The sequence below is a fragment of the Zeugodacus cucurbitae genome, chromosome 5 (genome assembly GCF_028554725.1).
Source record: "Zeugodacus cucurbitae isolate PBARC_wt_2022May chromosome 5, idZeuCucr1.2, whole genome shotgun sequence".
Classification (NCBI taxonomy): domain Eukaryota; kingdom Metazoa; phylum Arthropoda; class Insecta; order Diptera; family Tephritidae; genus Zeugodacus; species Zeugodacus cucurbitae.
The window spans coordinates 19,946,614-19,962,632 of NC_071670.1; the positions used below are offsets into that span (position 1 = coordinate 19,946,614).

The following is a 16,019-nucleotide window of genomic DNA, read 5'->3' on the forward strand; positions in this document are numbered from 1 at the left end:
GCATCATGGTTTTATTTAATAACATAATGGGGAATATATTTATTATAATTCATGTATGTATGTAATTAAAAAACACATATTTTTTCAAGTAATTTGGTTATCGATATTTTTGGCTCTTGTTCATGAAGCTGCTAAAATTTTTTAATATTATCTATTAATTATTTGGTCGTTGCTGAGGCGTGGTAAAAAGACCTCTTCTGTGACTTTTTTCTTTATTATTATCCTGTTTCCAATTTCTGTAATTTTATTCCTCCAATACAAAAAATGCAAATATTCCATGTATTTTTTATAAAATTTACATTCTCCTGTGATTAATTTTCGACACTATTCGTTTTATTGCTTTAAGTTTTCAGAACTATGAAAATTATATTATAATATGTAAAATAAAATTCACACAAAGAGAACATTTAATAAATTTCAGTTATACCATGAATCAAGTCAATATCTATTATTTTTAACGAAAAAATGCCTGTGGCATTTGCGTTCAAAATCGTAAAGAAAAAGGTAAGTTATTTTCACAGAAAGAAATATAGATATGAAATCGAAGTGAGTGTAATGAGCCGAGTGCGTGACTATCACTCGTTTGTTACTAGTTTTTGATGGTTGAGACAAAATCAATTTGTTTTTTGATATGTATTGCATTATCATTATGGCAGACAAAAGTATGAATATGCTTGAAAATGCTTATTTTTTATATTTTAATAGAATCAGTCGACAATTCTAATTATTTGATAAATAAGTTAATTAAATTTGGTAACACTTCAGAAATATCAAATCGAGTATTGAAAAATTTGTACGTATCGGTGTGTTACATTTATCCCAAATAATTTTGCTCTATTTTACCTTTATAACATACCACAATGAACCTTTATTCGGCGGTTTCTCATCGATACTGTCGTTTTAAAAATCCCAATCATGATTATGTTCGGGCTATAGATCACTCGAGATTTTGGACATGGTTCATCTCAAGTCAGTCCTTAACCACCTTAGAGCAGTGCTTCGGGTGCTTATTATGCTGAAAGCTCCAAGCTAATGGTAAATCATTGGAATAATCCCCATTAAAATGTTCTGTTAAAATGTCTTTGTACATACACCAGTCATTTTACCCTCAATTTGCACAAGGGGGCATACCCAGTTTGAGGTTAAGCACCCTCATACCATGGCTGATAATCCATCACGTTTCATATTTTAATTTTTTATTCTTGTTATTCTGGTCGCCTGACATAGGGTCTAGCATCATTTTTGAAGTCATTAAACATATCACTCCATGCCACTAGATTTCAGAATTTGGAGTCCTTTTACACCTACACCCTTGTAAACGATATCATTCGTTTGATGTTCTTCTTCAATACGTTTGGTCTGGGTCGTTTAATTCACCTATTTAAGAAATTTCATACAATCTATGACGAATACTGTGTGTTAATACACTTACACTATATCTATGCTCCATTTGAGTTAAAAATTCACCTGATGTCAAAACAATATCTACATTGTTCATTCGTGCTAATTACCTATCGGCGCAAGGTGTTGGTTTTTTACAAGGCACATTTTCAAAAATCATATGTTTCCTAAAATATGTAAAGTGTTTTGGACCCTTCTCCTACTTTCACAATGTTTTTGAATTTTTGGAGGCACTCCCAGTGATTTTTACCCGGTATAAATTGAGTGATCGGTATCGAGTGAAAGAGGAGGCTCTCCAGAGCAGGAATAATATATAAATATTATTGATTGGACTTATAGTTTTTGAAATATTCATGTTTAAAAGTCCAATTTTTTCTGTTAACATTCAATTTAATTCAAAATATAGATTTATTTAAGGTTTTTTAAGCAAGAATTACTTATTTTAAAAATCACTTAGCACACAAAAAGCTGAAAGGGTTCTGTGTTTACAATTATGTAGAAACCGAGCGTTGCCACATGTTAGAAACCACAGATGATAGATTTTTTTAATGACTGTGTTTTATTTATTTGCATATCATGGTTTTTTGTCGTAGAACTTCCTTCTGCATCAAGTATGTATATAAAAAATCTTTCCAGGGATGTCCGAAGTTTTTTTTCGCGTAGAACTTCTGCACAGGCGGCCTTCGGCCGCGCTTCAAAAAAATTACCCTGGTCGAGCCAAAACCAGGTGTGTTCGAAGTTTTTTCGCGTAGAACTCCTTTCTGGTCAAGCCAATACAAGTGTTAGCAAAATAACGAGACTGTCCTCGATATGATCTTTAAAATTTTTTTTTTGTTAAATAAAAGAAGAGGAATTTTGGCAAAAAAAGAGGAATTTTCGCAAAAAGGAATTTATGGATGAATTTATATATGGTATCTAAATAAATCTTAGAGTGAAAAGTGATTTTTACAATAAGTAATTTTTGTTTAAAAAACTTTAAATAAATGTAAAATTTGAATTTTATTGAATGTTAGTAATGTAATTTCAAATATTTGAAGTGAAAAAAGAGCGTAAAATGTGTTAAAGTGTGTGAAATTGCTTGTTGTAAATTTTGATTTTTTGATCTTTAAAGCGGAATATCTCGAAAACTAGGCGTCTGCGGTACCTATAACCCTATATATTTTTTAATCGGGAGGACGTCCTCTTTCCAATGGTGCCCTCAGATCGCGGCACCATAGTAATCGGAATTGTGCCGATACATATTTAAATAATTTCTGAAATTTAAAACAAAAAATTTTAAACTCCTCCATTGCGACTTCATTTCCGGTGACCCCTCGGAAAAAAAGGTGCGTCCGCGTTGTCAGCATATGTAACTCCTGACAGGATCATCCAAAATGAAAAAAACAAAAATAAGTGTTAACTAGTTGTAATTGAAAAAAAATAAAATCCTTCGTTCAAGTACGTTCGCACGAGTAAATTGTATTTCGAACACCTGTGCAAAATTTCATCAAGATCGGTTGAGTAGTTTTCGAGAAAATTTGACAACCGACTTTGGAAACACGGTTCCGAGGAAAACGCGTTTAATGTTTTGAGTAACAATAATACCTGACTTGGAGCGTACACCTTCCAAAGGCTGTATCTCTGAAACTATTATTCGGATCGACTTTAGGACAATATTCTTGAGATGTTGTAGAAATTAATAAGCAAAAAGCAAAAAATCGATTTTTTGAATCCACGAAACCCATGTAACCCCTTAAATAAGTCAATACCATTTTCACTATTCAATATTTTTTTTCTGTTCAGATCGTGATTGCTATGCATTCGTTACAATGGCTTAATTATATGAGCACATGTGATTAGATTAACTGCGAAGCAATTTAATTTTTTACTAGTTTTTCTGAAAATGCTCTTGGTAATTTCGACACATATGTATAACGAATCTCTTTTTCATACCATTATAAAAATGCAATGCTACTTCGGTAAAATATAATTTTGAAACGCAGTGGCTTAATGAGTGTGTGAGTTTGTCGTGTCCTTTTGTTAATTTTAATTTTAATTAATTAATTTTAAAATTTGCTTTAAATATTGACTTACTGCACTAATACCCGATTTCACAGTCCGTGCTTAGGTTGTGCTTAAGATAAAATAGAAATATTGCGTTTTACAGTTCATACTTAAGTACTGAAAATGGGAGACATTAGCAGTGCTTAATTAACAGCTGATTTTTGTTTTAAAAATTGACTTATTTGTCAAAAAAATAAAATAAAAATATTTTTTGAAAATTTTTTTGGAATTTCTTGCATTCGATGACGGTTATATGCTTTCCTGCGAGTTGCAATAGTTGCCCCCACTCGCTTGCGGTTAAATTCGGTGTCCTCTTTTTGTTTCCATTAATTTCCAAGATTCAAATAAATACATATAATTTCGTCGAAAATTTATATTTCATAAACAATAAGTTCAATTTGTTTGACAAAGCATACTTAAAGAATTTCGCAGAAGAATTGAATGAAAATATATCTTTAATCTAATAATTAATCTCCTACAATATGATAATAAAGACTGCTCTGTAATTCCAAGAAGGCTTAATAAGTAAGCAATATTTATTAGAAATTTGTAGAGTTGAGTAGAGTAGAGTATATTTTTTTTTGTAAACAAATTTTTTTCATTGTGCTGCTATATATCATAATAGAATTTTATAGAAAATAAGCATCGACTGTGAAACGCAAATAACTACTCAGTCAACAACAATGCTTAGCTAAGATTATATTTGGGCACAACTTAAGTATAATTTTTGTATAATTACAAACAAAATGAATCATCCGTAATGTATCAGAAAGAAAAATTCCTATATTTAGGGCATATTTGAGAGTATATTTTTGTCTGCCCTGTTTACTATAATATATTCTTTGCACTTTTATTGTAAATAATAGATCTTGTTCTGATATATGTCTAACTAGCGATTATACATCCATCTGTTCGCTAAACTATTGCTTCATCTTAGAAATATTTCCTCAACTTCAGGGTTTCGCGCGATTTTTGGTTAATAATTGTAGTGTCGACAACATTATATTTAGATTAGAGCAAGGTCTTTATTATGGTATTATTATATGAAATTATAATATCATATTTTATATACAAACTAAAGAAATGAACGCTTAAGGCTTAAATGTAATGGATGGTATGTCAATCCGTCATTATTTAATGAAGCACACAAGTAACTAAGTTTTATGAAGGTAAATGAAATCTAATATTTTAACCATAAAAGCGTCATATATATTAATGACACTTGCAGAATTAGGATTACTACCATTTTGGTATTAATTGCCTTATTTTATTGCCTTAAACGCCTAACTTTAAAGCAACATTTGGCTAAGTAATTAATGCAGTTAAATATACTGTGATGCGCCTTGAAATGGAATACCGCAATCTTTATTGTCCTTAGGTGATCTCGTAATACATAAATAAGTAACAATAAAGTAATGCATGCAATTTTTAATGATTTTTTTTTCCAAGTTACATAAATTTAACGGAAGAATCGTAGCAGGAGTAAATATGCGGAGACGTAGAGCATGACCTTAGATCCCTTTAAATAAATCAACAACACGGTATACTTGTTGTTTTTGCCGAAAACAATTATGGAAATAGTGATCTCATTTGCCAATGATCCTGCTGATAAATCACGACATAATTTTAAATGATAGTATTTATTTTCAAAAAGAATGGATTGTTGTTGCCCTTTGAATTAAAAAGTAATGCAATATTCAAACCCTCAAAGAAGTGACAGAAAAACCCCAATACCTATAATATTCAAAGGAAAACATCACCTATTACAAGGCACTAGCGCTTTGGATATAGTATTCCCAAAAGGAATTTTTTTTAATATTAAAGAAAATATATTATTTTTTTAGTGTCCCTGCTGATATAATTTTCTTTTTCTAAGTTGAATGAAATAAAATTAATGTTATATACTCGAAGAAGGTCTTTTTATGTTCGATTTTTGGGACGAGTGCTTAATACGGTGGTAAATGCATAGTTGTTGATCACATATTAGAATATCATACTTCTATAAATATATTTTTGCTATACTTTTATATATGTATGTATACTTTTAAATATGTATATAAAGCTGAAATGTATTGCCTTCGTATACCTAATAATACAAAAGGTTCTGCGAGTTTCCATACATTTGTATTTATAAGTTTTTTTTTCAAATCCGCTTCAAGTATTTATTGCAGACACAAAGAAAGTAATAGACAATTAATTTTGTACGTATGTATATTGTAAACAAATTAATAAAGTTCCATAACCTCTCACCTGTGTTATCAAGGTTGTCTGCAATTATAGCATACATATATCAATCACAAGGATTAATCAAATATGAGTCGATAGAAGTGTATGTATGTACATATATACTCTAGCGACACAATTAAAAAATATAGAACTTGTAAATATTTATGTGCCTTAATTATCAGTCGAATTTGTGTGACACACGAATTAACTCTGTTGACAACATCAAATTCCATACTCTGTATGTACGAAAGTATGCGTATTTCGATCAGTTTTTAATTCATACGTCACATTGAGTAAATAGTATTCCTACATTAATCATAACCTACTTTGTACTTAGCTAGTTAGATTGTGTACAAATTTCCTTAGTTTATTTGATAACTTAATGCGAGTGGATTAGATTATAATATGCGTTGTTACATTCAGTTTACTATTAGCAAACATCTGTGTCATTACATGAGTTCGAGCAACCATATGCTTGCATAAGTACTCTATAATTTGCTTTTATCGCATTCACTTTTACTTTCGATTCAGAATTGGAAACAAGAGCGCATTATGGTATATACTATAACACGTGTGTCATCGGCTTACATACATACTTTCTTAGAACAAAAAAACACTCCTATGTACATATATATACAATTGTAGCCATATTTCAGATTATCATATTTCATTTCCTTTGGATTAGGATTGACAGTATTATTGCATTGGTAAAAGTGTAATAAATATGATTACAAAAGAATGATAAAATCGATTAGATATAAAATTATATTCAGGGATGTTGTGAAATCTAAGACAGATTTGCTTAATGTCAGAATGGCAAACCAATTGTGATTGAATTGATTTTCATCTTTTCGAATATAAGCAAAACCAATATTCGAATCAGATGGACCAATATTTATTCATTGGACAAAATTATATTGGTAGAATCGATAAATTTATGATTTAAACATCAAACGAATAATATCAGAATTCATAACATCAACCAGATTCCACAACAATAAATGCGTGATTACAATTTGAAAGCCCTTTATTTAATATTAATGACTACTATATAAGCGCTAGTTCTCTAGATAGATAAATTTACCATAAATCGAATACAAATCGCACTGTCATTCAGCAAGTAATAAACCATAATGTTAAAATATTCATACATATATTTTCCCTATTAGTCAATTTTTATCGAAAACCAAATCTCGTTAGGTTTAAATATTCTTTACTTTACAATTTGAATCGGTTAGAATATTAGAAATTCTCGAAAAACTATATTTCTTTTTGTAGAATAACACCGGATAATAGAAAACGGTAAGGTACAGATAATCCAAACTAACAGTTAGTGTTTGTTTATTGTTGCTTATCGAAAAGTGTTCAAAGTAATCTCGAAAACAATGTTCTAATAAGGAGATATTGGCATTCTTTGATAAAGTGGCTTTGATTTCATATCTTAAAGTGATATAATAATTGTTGGCTCGTGGTCGATTATGATAAGATATCATGAACTTGAGATTATCAAATGTTATACCATAAAAACCTTTGATGTGTTGGAAGTGTTAGTAAGGCTTCTGCTAACTCACTTGTAACATTATTATGCAAGTACATAATATTTTCATGTATGACTTTTGATACGAGCATGACGAGTTAAGTTTAAATCCGAATAAAAATTTACATATCTCAATGAAACTTGCTACACGTGTTCCTTTGCACCATAAGAAAGTTGAAATTGTAGATGGGCGAAAATAGATTTTATTGGCACGCCTACAAAATTGCGTTATACGAAAAGAGATAAAGTATCATAACTAGAGGGTGTCATATTTGGATGAAATTTGTTTGGGAAAGTTAGCGAGCTATACAAACCAGACCAGACTATCATACTAATTGAAAATGGCATAGTAATCACCGCATATACAAAGGATATGTGGAAACTACTGCGTAAGTTTTTTAACTCACTAACGAAACACACCTATTTTTTTTAGAAAAGGTGGTACAGAAGGACCCACTTAGATTGGTATACAAAATTTGAAATGGGTGTGGCGTCGCCCATATTTTGGTCAAACCCCATATCTCAGAAATTACTTGAATACAGAAATTACCAAATGTGGTATATAATATTTTATTGACATCTCAATTCTATAGTTTGAGAATAGATGTTCGGAGGTGCATAGATGCATTGGGGGTGTGGGATCGCTCATCTAAACATTGTCGAAATGGGACTATAGATTTTCAATGCCCAATCTATCGAACATGAGGACCTCAGCGACTGTGGATAATTTTGTATCGAAGGTATCTCTAAATCTTTCATGTTTTCTAGAGAAAGTCTGTCAGATGGAATCTTTTCCTTATAATATTATGTCTTTATGCCAAATTTAGATAAATACTTCCCTTAGCTACTATATTTCTAATATTTGAGTTTTCAAACTTCTTCTTTATACCGTATATATCGATTACTATTTTGGATATCTTGATATAAGAAAACGTATTATATAATGTTGGATATAACGTAGCTTTGTGGCAAAAAATAGTTGATATTTCCTCAATTAATATATATTATGATTTTCGTTATTCTTTCTGTCGAATATAAGGATCATAGCGTTTTCTTTTCTCGATGAAAATGCTGCCTCTTTAAATTTCAATATTATACACATGCTGCATTGCCTCTTTGAATGTGTTACATTTTTTTACACGATAAAAAAAAAAAAAACAAAAAATGGGATCCTATTATCAGGGTCAAATCTCACTCACAATTTAAATCCCGAGTACAGGGCAGAATAAATGCAAAATTTTTTTTGAAAAAAGAAAACGCTATAAGAATATACAATTTTCGGTTACCTGTATTCTATTGAAACGTCCTTATTATGAATAAAAATAAAGAAATAAAATGATCAAAATCAACATTTTATATCCATGTCTAAATTTTTAATAGCCTATATAAAATTTCATAAACTTATCTTCTTATTTTATTATAAATTATTACTGTGGTCTTTAACTTAAACATTTTTTCCTCATCTCTCATTACAGTCAACTAATCATGTGAAGTATTGAATTGAAACTGATGGGAGTATCCTAAGGATTGTGGGCTTAAAAAGAGTGCGGCACAAAATCAGGAATTTTGAGTACACAAGTTGCAAGTTTGTTGCAAAAATGTCAGACGATAACGTTTATAAGGATGGCGACATCGTTTGGGTGAAACTGGGCAACAATTGGTGGCCCGGTGAGGTGACCGATGTGCATCGCCAACCCGATGGCCTCCTCAAACAACTAAAGAAGAAACCCTATTGCGTTGTAAAATTTTTCCAAGAAGATGCCTAGTCAGTATAATAATTATTTTTGCAAAAATTTTCTATAAATAAATGTTTGCTTATCTTCTTCGTATATTTTTAGTGAATATATAAAGAGTGCAAAACAAATATTTCCTTTCCAATGCAGCAAAAAAGATGAGTTCATCAAAAAGGGGACTGGTGAGCAGATAATTTTGTTATATTCACATATTTAAATATTTTTATAGTTTTGTTTATGGCTTTAAATTTCATTATGCACGAAATAATATTTTACATCTTTCCATTCAATAGCTTTATATAATGCCAAAAATAAATTTATGGAGAAGTTCCCATCAGATGTGGAGATCGCTGAGCGTTTAACACGTAAAGCTGTTGATTCAGATATGTTTATTATAAATGATCGACCAGATAGTATTGTCAAGGCGATACTCGGACCGACATTTACACGACGCAGTAACGATTACTACGACAATGAATACAACAATAGTTATAACAATGACTACAACAATAAACGCAGAAGTGGGGTAAGTCGAAATTATTTATACTACTCTTTAACAAATCATTTAAAAATTTAAAATCCAATGGAACCCAGTCACACATTAGATTGTATTACGTAAACTTATTTGATTGCTTGTAAAAAGCTCCAGCAGAAGAATAGTTCCCACGCCTCCAAATTATAGTCAATGTTACAACAACAATCTGTCTGCATATATGAGCCGGAGCAATTACTGCCTATCCCTAAATAAAAGCGTTGACGGAACGTTTTTTTTCCGCTCAGCGTTAACGTCGATGCGCTATCCCTAAATAAAAGCGGCAACTTTACGTCAAATATAACAATGTTTACTTGAATTGTTGTTGTGAAATTTTATTGAACAGAGAAACTTCGTTTTTCGCAGCCAACTTTACTTCGGAACGCACTGTCAAAATATAAAATTTCAACCGCTCAGCGTCGCCGTCGGGTTATTTAGGTATGCGCCATACAAATTGTATGGGCATGAGCATTTTTTGACAGTCATTTGCCGCTGCCCCTTTTACTGCCTTCCCTAAATAAAAGCAGTTATTTAGGGAAGGCGGTTAGTTGCCTGAAATCATTTTTAAAACACAACATTAAAAACACCCATTATGGCTTGTTGTTGTTGTATCGGCAGTAAACATTTCTCAAATTTATTTGGGTTAGCAGCCGATTTTTGATTATCACGATTCGTCTATTAGAAATAGTTTAATTTTGAAACAATTTTTCTTATTAAACGATTTTTTCTTACATTTAAAGGATTCTGTAACCAAAATCCTCAACATTACACCAAAACGTACAACAACAACTAATCGAAATCCTGATATAGGAAAATCAAAAGCTTCACCGCATATCAGTACAAGTTTTGTAACGAACGCCTCTATGCCCAGCAGTGGAGAAACGAATTTTTATCGATGTAATATGTGTGATTTCTCAAGCCAAAGGCAAAATGTTATGATATTACATCGACGCACGCATAGCGGTACTGGGACGCCGACATCTGCGCAGACACCTTCAACCTCCAATGCACGCAAGATACCCTCGGCTACTATAACGTCAGCGAGCGAGTCAAAGAGCTCCATCACTGCCATGACTTGCAAGCTACAGTCGCCTACAACATCTTCGAAATCGGAACGAAACTCTTTGAGCGAAGATGATGACCAGAAATATCCTATAATACTTGACACCAACAAATTGCAAATAGCAAAATCTACAAAAAAAATGTCGTTACCGGTGAATAGTCGAGGCGTTAGTAGCACGAAACACAAGCCTTATCCGTTGTCCGGAAGCGAAAGAGCAAGTCGATCTGCTGCTGCAAGCACATCGCGTGAGAATTCGCATACATCGTTACGCATTGATGCCGATGTAAAAGAGATTACATTGCCCGACGGAATGCCGATTTCATCCATAAAGGGAGAGCAGAAATTGAGTATTGAAGACGATACCACCGATAACTCATCGTCACACACGACGGAGGACCTATTGAGATCATGCAGTCCGCGAAAGCACAACATTGAATCTGCTGACATGGTGGATAACAAATCGACTGTGCTGAAAAGTACAGCTGAAGAAATACGCCTGCGGCTGCTGGCCGACTGGAGCGACGGCGAAAAAGAGGATGAGGTGGTTGACGGCTTTAAAGAGAATACCAGTCGTGAAACGGCTTCAACGACAGAAACAACACAATACAAATTAGATAAGTTAAAGACAAGCAGTGAAGCAACAGCAGTGAAAAGTGAGAACACTCCATTCGATGCTGTAACACCCGTATGTGCAACAGTAAATAACATTTCTGCACAAACTTCGCATCAGACTCAACATCAAAATCGTATTAGAAACATACCGAAGAAAGATCGACGTGACGCGGTATTAAAAGAATTCATAAACGACTATACTGTAGAGTTACCAACAGTAGTTGATAATCTGGAGAATATAAACTACAATAGCAGCAACAGCTCTGATTCGGTGGTTGTAGTAGCGGTTGTGCCGCCAAATAGTGGTGAAACAATTATTCTCGATGACAATACAGGCACGGATGGCGAAACAGAAACAACGGTAGGAAAAGATGGATTGGATAGAAATGAAGCAACGACGAACAATAAACAATTCAGCGATATAACAAAAGAGCACAGTTCTGTTACGAGCGTGGTACAAGAAGAACACTTATCTGAGGAAAATTTAAATGAGGAATCTTTTGTTGAAAAGGAAGTGTCGGTGCCAATAGAATGTAGTGACACATCGGCTAATCAAGAACAGTTGGAGAGGCTTGAAGATAGACACAATGAAGCATTTAAGTCGGAACAACAAGAAAACGGAGAAGCATTAATTTTAGTTCCTAGTGTAATTCGGCAAATTGAATTTGAAGCCACTGAGGAAAATGTACAAAGCGAACCGAACGAAGAAAATAAAAACGATTTGAAGTTAGAAAGCGAAAATGTCAAACAATCGAAACTAAAAAGTCGCGGGAAGACACAAAAATCGAATGAAAGACAGAAAAATATAAAGGAAGTTCTGAAAGATAGTACAGAAAATATAACAACAAATATAAGAGCGGAGGAAGGGCCAAACGTAGGAACTGCACATGAAACCGTGGCAGAACTTACGTTAGCATCACCACAGCGTTTAATAGAAGAAGAGCAACCACAGACCAGCACAGCTGCGAATCCACGCTCCGATTGCTTTGATTTTCAAGAAGAAGAGGACGAGACTTGCAGTGATACTTTAAAATCCATAGCCGATTTCAAAAAGAAATATCTCTCTCCCGAGAAAGGACCAGACAAATCTCATTCTGATAATTGCATATTGCCCGAAAATGAAACTGAACAAAAGGATCAACAGCTTGCGGATGACATCGAAAAATTGCTCGAACAAACAACGGCACCTAATATTGCTGATGAGGTCCCTGGTGCGGTTGTTTCACGCACACACTCGTACGGCAGCAGCAAAGAGGAATTGCCAGTTAAGGGTTTACCAATTAAGGAACGAGGTAAGCGTATATTCAAATCACGCAATCGTTCAAGAATTGAAGAGCTACAAACATCAACAGCAGTAACTTCGGAAATTGTTCTGCCAGAGGAAGCAATAGATGCTACAGAACCAAAAATGGATGAAAATGGAACGGTGACAGTTATTGAACAAGTCCAAGTAGAGACAGAAAATAAGTTCTGTGAGGAAGTTGAATCGAAAACAAATGCGGAGCAACAAAAGCAATCAGCTCCAATGGATGGCGATGAAGTGTATAAAAATTCTTTACAGTCTGTGGCGCACACGGCACTTGTTGTAGAAATGAGCGTTGTAAATACGAATGATTGCCAAGTAATGGAACAAGATATAGAGAATGAAGGATGTGGTGAAATCGTTCGTTGTGATGCCGTCGAAGAGACAACTGTTTTAAAAGTGAAAAATTTAAAAAATGGTTCTTTGGCTACTCCAACTATAGCAATGAAGTTCTTACATTGTGCCAGCGCGGAACAAAAGATATCCGAAATAAGCGAATCTAATGAGACAAATTTAAGTACAACTGTGGAACAGGTTCATGATGCCGATGACTTACAATTCTCAAAACAAAATATTGAAGACACAGAACGGAGCAACGGTTGTGAACTCGAAAATTCCGAGCCAATTGTGGAGGACAATGTAGAAGAAGCTAAAAGGATTCCAACACATGAACAACTTGAAGACGAGCTGAAAACATCAGAAGATCATAAAAATACTGCCGACAATTCTGCAGAATTGAATTACATAAAAGAAGCCTACAAAATATCCACAGATATAAGTGAGATCGACAAAACCGAAGAAAAATCAGAGGACGTTGGAAACTCTAAAGACCAGTTTGAATCTAATGCTTTAGGCGAAAAAGAAATGCTAAAGAAAGATCTTAGTAATTATTTAAATGATCTGCAGCCTTCAACAGCATTATCCCATATAAATCAAGATTCAAATTTGATCGATTCACATACGACTGCAAACAAAGAGCAAACTGAAGTGACGGTAATAGAGCAACGGGCAAATAACGACTATAAAGAGTTAGAAAACGAAACGGAAATCCCTTTGTCTGTAAATATGAAGAATGATGCCGTGGAAGAACAGCAACATGGCGTCATGTTGTTAGGCGAAGAAGCGCCACAAAGCCGTCTGACTTCGCCAACTGACGACAACAGTTCGATTTGCATTTCAGAAGCGGGTGCTGAGTTTGGATCGCCGACCTCAATGTTAGACGATGAACGTTTACCAACTTTGACTGACAGGCTGATGACACCCACAGATGGGTTGGTAGAGGCCATACCTTCACCAAATGATGAAGCTAAAATACCAGTGGAACAAGAAATGAATGTTGAAGAAGAACATGAAAACTTAAACGATGTGCAAAATAAAAAGAATGAATCAACAGATCAAGTTCCTGTGCCATTAGACGAGAGCAAAGATGTTGCAGTAACTAAACAGCAGGAAATAGCAGAAGAGATCGTGCAAGAAATAACAACCGAAAGTGAAATAATTGAGAATGAAACTCGCACAGATATTCTTGAAGAATGTGATGGAGGTACGAACAATGAAAAAATCGCCTTAGCAGCGACAACTGTTCAACAGAATGATATCGAAGCTGTAGTAGAGGATAAGGAGCTTTCCAGTGAACAAAAGGAAAATAATAGTGAAATGAACGAGGGCAATGAGCAGGTCGCAAGTGATTTTAATGACGCAGTTATTCCCGAAGAAACTAATAATGAAGAAACACAGTTTTCAGAATGCAATGATAATGTAATTGATACACTGCGTTTCGAAAATGGTGAAATTGAAAACCAAACTGAACTTCTTGAAAAAAGCATAAGTGAAGTACCAGTCGAGACAAAGCAAAAAGAAACTGAAAGCAGCGCTTGTAACAGCGAAGTTGCAGCAGATATTGTAAATAACGTTATTGAAGAGCATAATGAAGTCAATGAAAATCTGCAGTCCAAGGCAGAGGACAATGTTGTTGAAGATACAATTGTTGCAGAACAGTCAGAGATAGAAAATGGCGGAAAGCAAGTAGACGACGAAACAGTGAGCACGAATGTTTTAAATAATGAAATATCTGATAAATCATCAACTCCAATCATTGAGCATACACAAACGGAAGAATCCGATGCGGATGACGATTTCATTGAGAGTCCTCCACATGAGCCGCTTTCCGGACATGAAGGGGAAGACGATACAGACATAATGACGGTTAAAACGAAAATTTTGAATAAAACACAGACGCGTCGTTCAAATACAAGAAGAACACAATCACCAGAAGCTATATTGAATTCACCAGTTGATGTTAAGGTTGATCAACATAAACCTGCAATACCGAATTCCGCGAGCAACTCACCAAAATCTTTTACCGACTTTACCAAAGAACCGACTAGCAAAAAACGACATACTCGAGCATCGAAACAACAACAAGTGAAGTCGAATGATTATATGAAAGAGCTAGATTTAACTGATTTAAATGTAGCGACAAAATTTGAAAACAATGAGAAGAATAATACGACAATACGTCAAAGTCAACGAAGATCAACAAAAGCTGCGAAATTAACAGAAACAGAAAACGAAAACAAAACGACTGAAAAACGCGATGATGTTGTTGCTGCCGATTCTGAAACTGAAGTTGCTGCTGGCGATCAACTAGCAGTTAATAATCTGAATATTACAACAGCACAACCACAAAATGAATGGTCTGAACCAACATTAGTTGTTTTGTCAACCGATACATACGTTGCTTCACAACCCGACGAGCAGATTATTGAATATCCAACTGATCAAGCAGCTGTAAATGTCACTCCTGTGGCAAAGTCTGGATCTTCTCGCAAACGACGCAGCGCAACCAAATCCACTCCTCAACGCAATACGGCCGCGGCCCAAAATTTCTTTATGCAAGAAAACAATTTAAATAACGAAGAAGAGAGTACACATCGTGTGAAGACTAGAAAACTGGAGAGTCCAAGTATCAACTGTACAAGTATTGACACTACGCAAACCACTGAGGAGTTCAAAACTACGACAGTTGAGATACCGAACTATGAAGATGAAAATAATAGTAATTATATAAAGGAAGTGGAGCGATCTGAAGAAACTGTCGACTGTACTGACAATGGACCAGACTCTCTCATAATAGAGGATGACCAGTGCATAATTGAAGAAGTTTACCTGAATGAGACAATGTCAATGCAACAAATAGGATTAGAGGCATCGCCAGATAATGATGCCACGAAAGAAATGGATACTTCAGGAACAACTGAGACTGAGATAAATTCAATTGGGACTATTGATGTACCCAACGTAGTGGAGTATGTAAACTACTCTTCCATTGAACAGCAGCAACCGATCGAAGAGGTAATAGTTGAAGCGGCCAGTACAGTGGAAGCAGCTACGGATATTGACACGCTTCGAAATATGGACGAGAGTGCAAATATTTCAAATGAGACGTTGAATAAGCAGCGGGTATCCCCAAGTAATCAACAACCTAAAGTAGACAACACATGGTGAGTGCTTATGTAAAAGGAAATTTAAAACAATTATATATTAATAATTTTTATCGCTTCTAAACA

General features: G+C 34.1%; 1 protein-coding gene across 1 annotated transcript in view; it reads left to right on the top strand.

Annotated features, from left to right (window-relative positions):
• Positions 1 to 16,019, top strand: part of LOC105214987 (uncharacterized) — a 47,334-nt gene that overhangs the window by 22,053 nt on the left and 9,262 nt on the right. Inside the window, exons 2-5 of the mRNA XM_029042153.2 lie at positions 8,683 to 8,972; positions 9,046 to 9,122; positions 9,234 to 9,466; positions 10,213 to 15,953. Of these exons, the coding sequence (XP_028897986.1) occupies positions 8,806 to 8,972; positions 9,046 to 9,122; positions 9,234 to 9,466; positions 10,213 to 15,953 (6,218 nt within the window). The 5' untranslated portion in view covers positions 8,683 to 8,805. The remainder of the gene's footprint in view (positions 1 to 8,682; positions 8,973 to 9,045; positions 9,123 to 9,233; positions 9,467 to 10,212; positions 15,954 to 16,019) is intronic.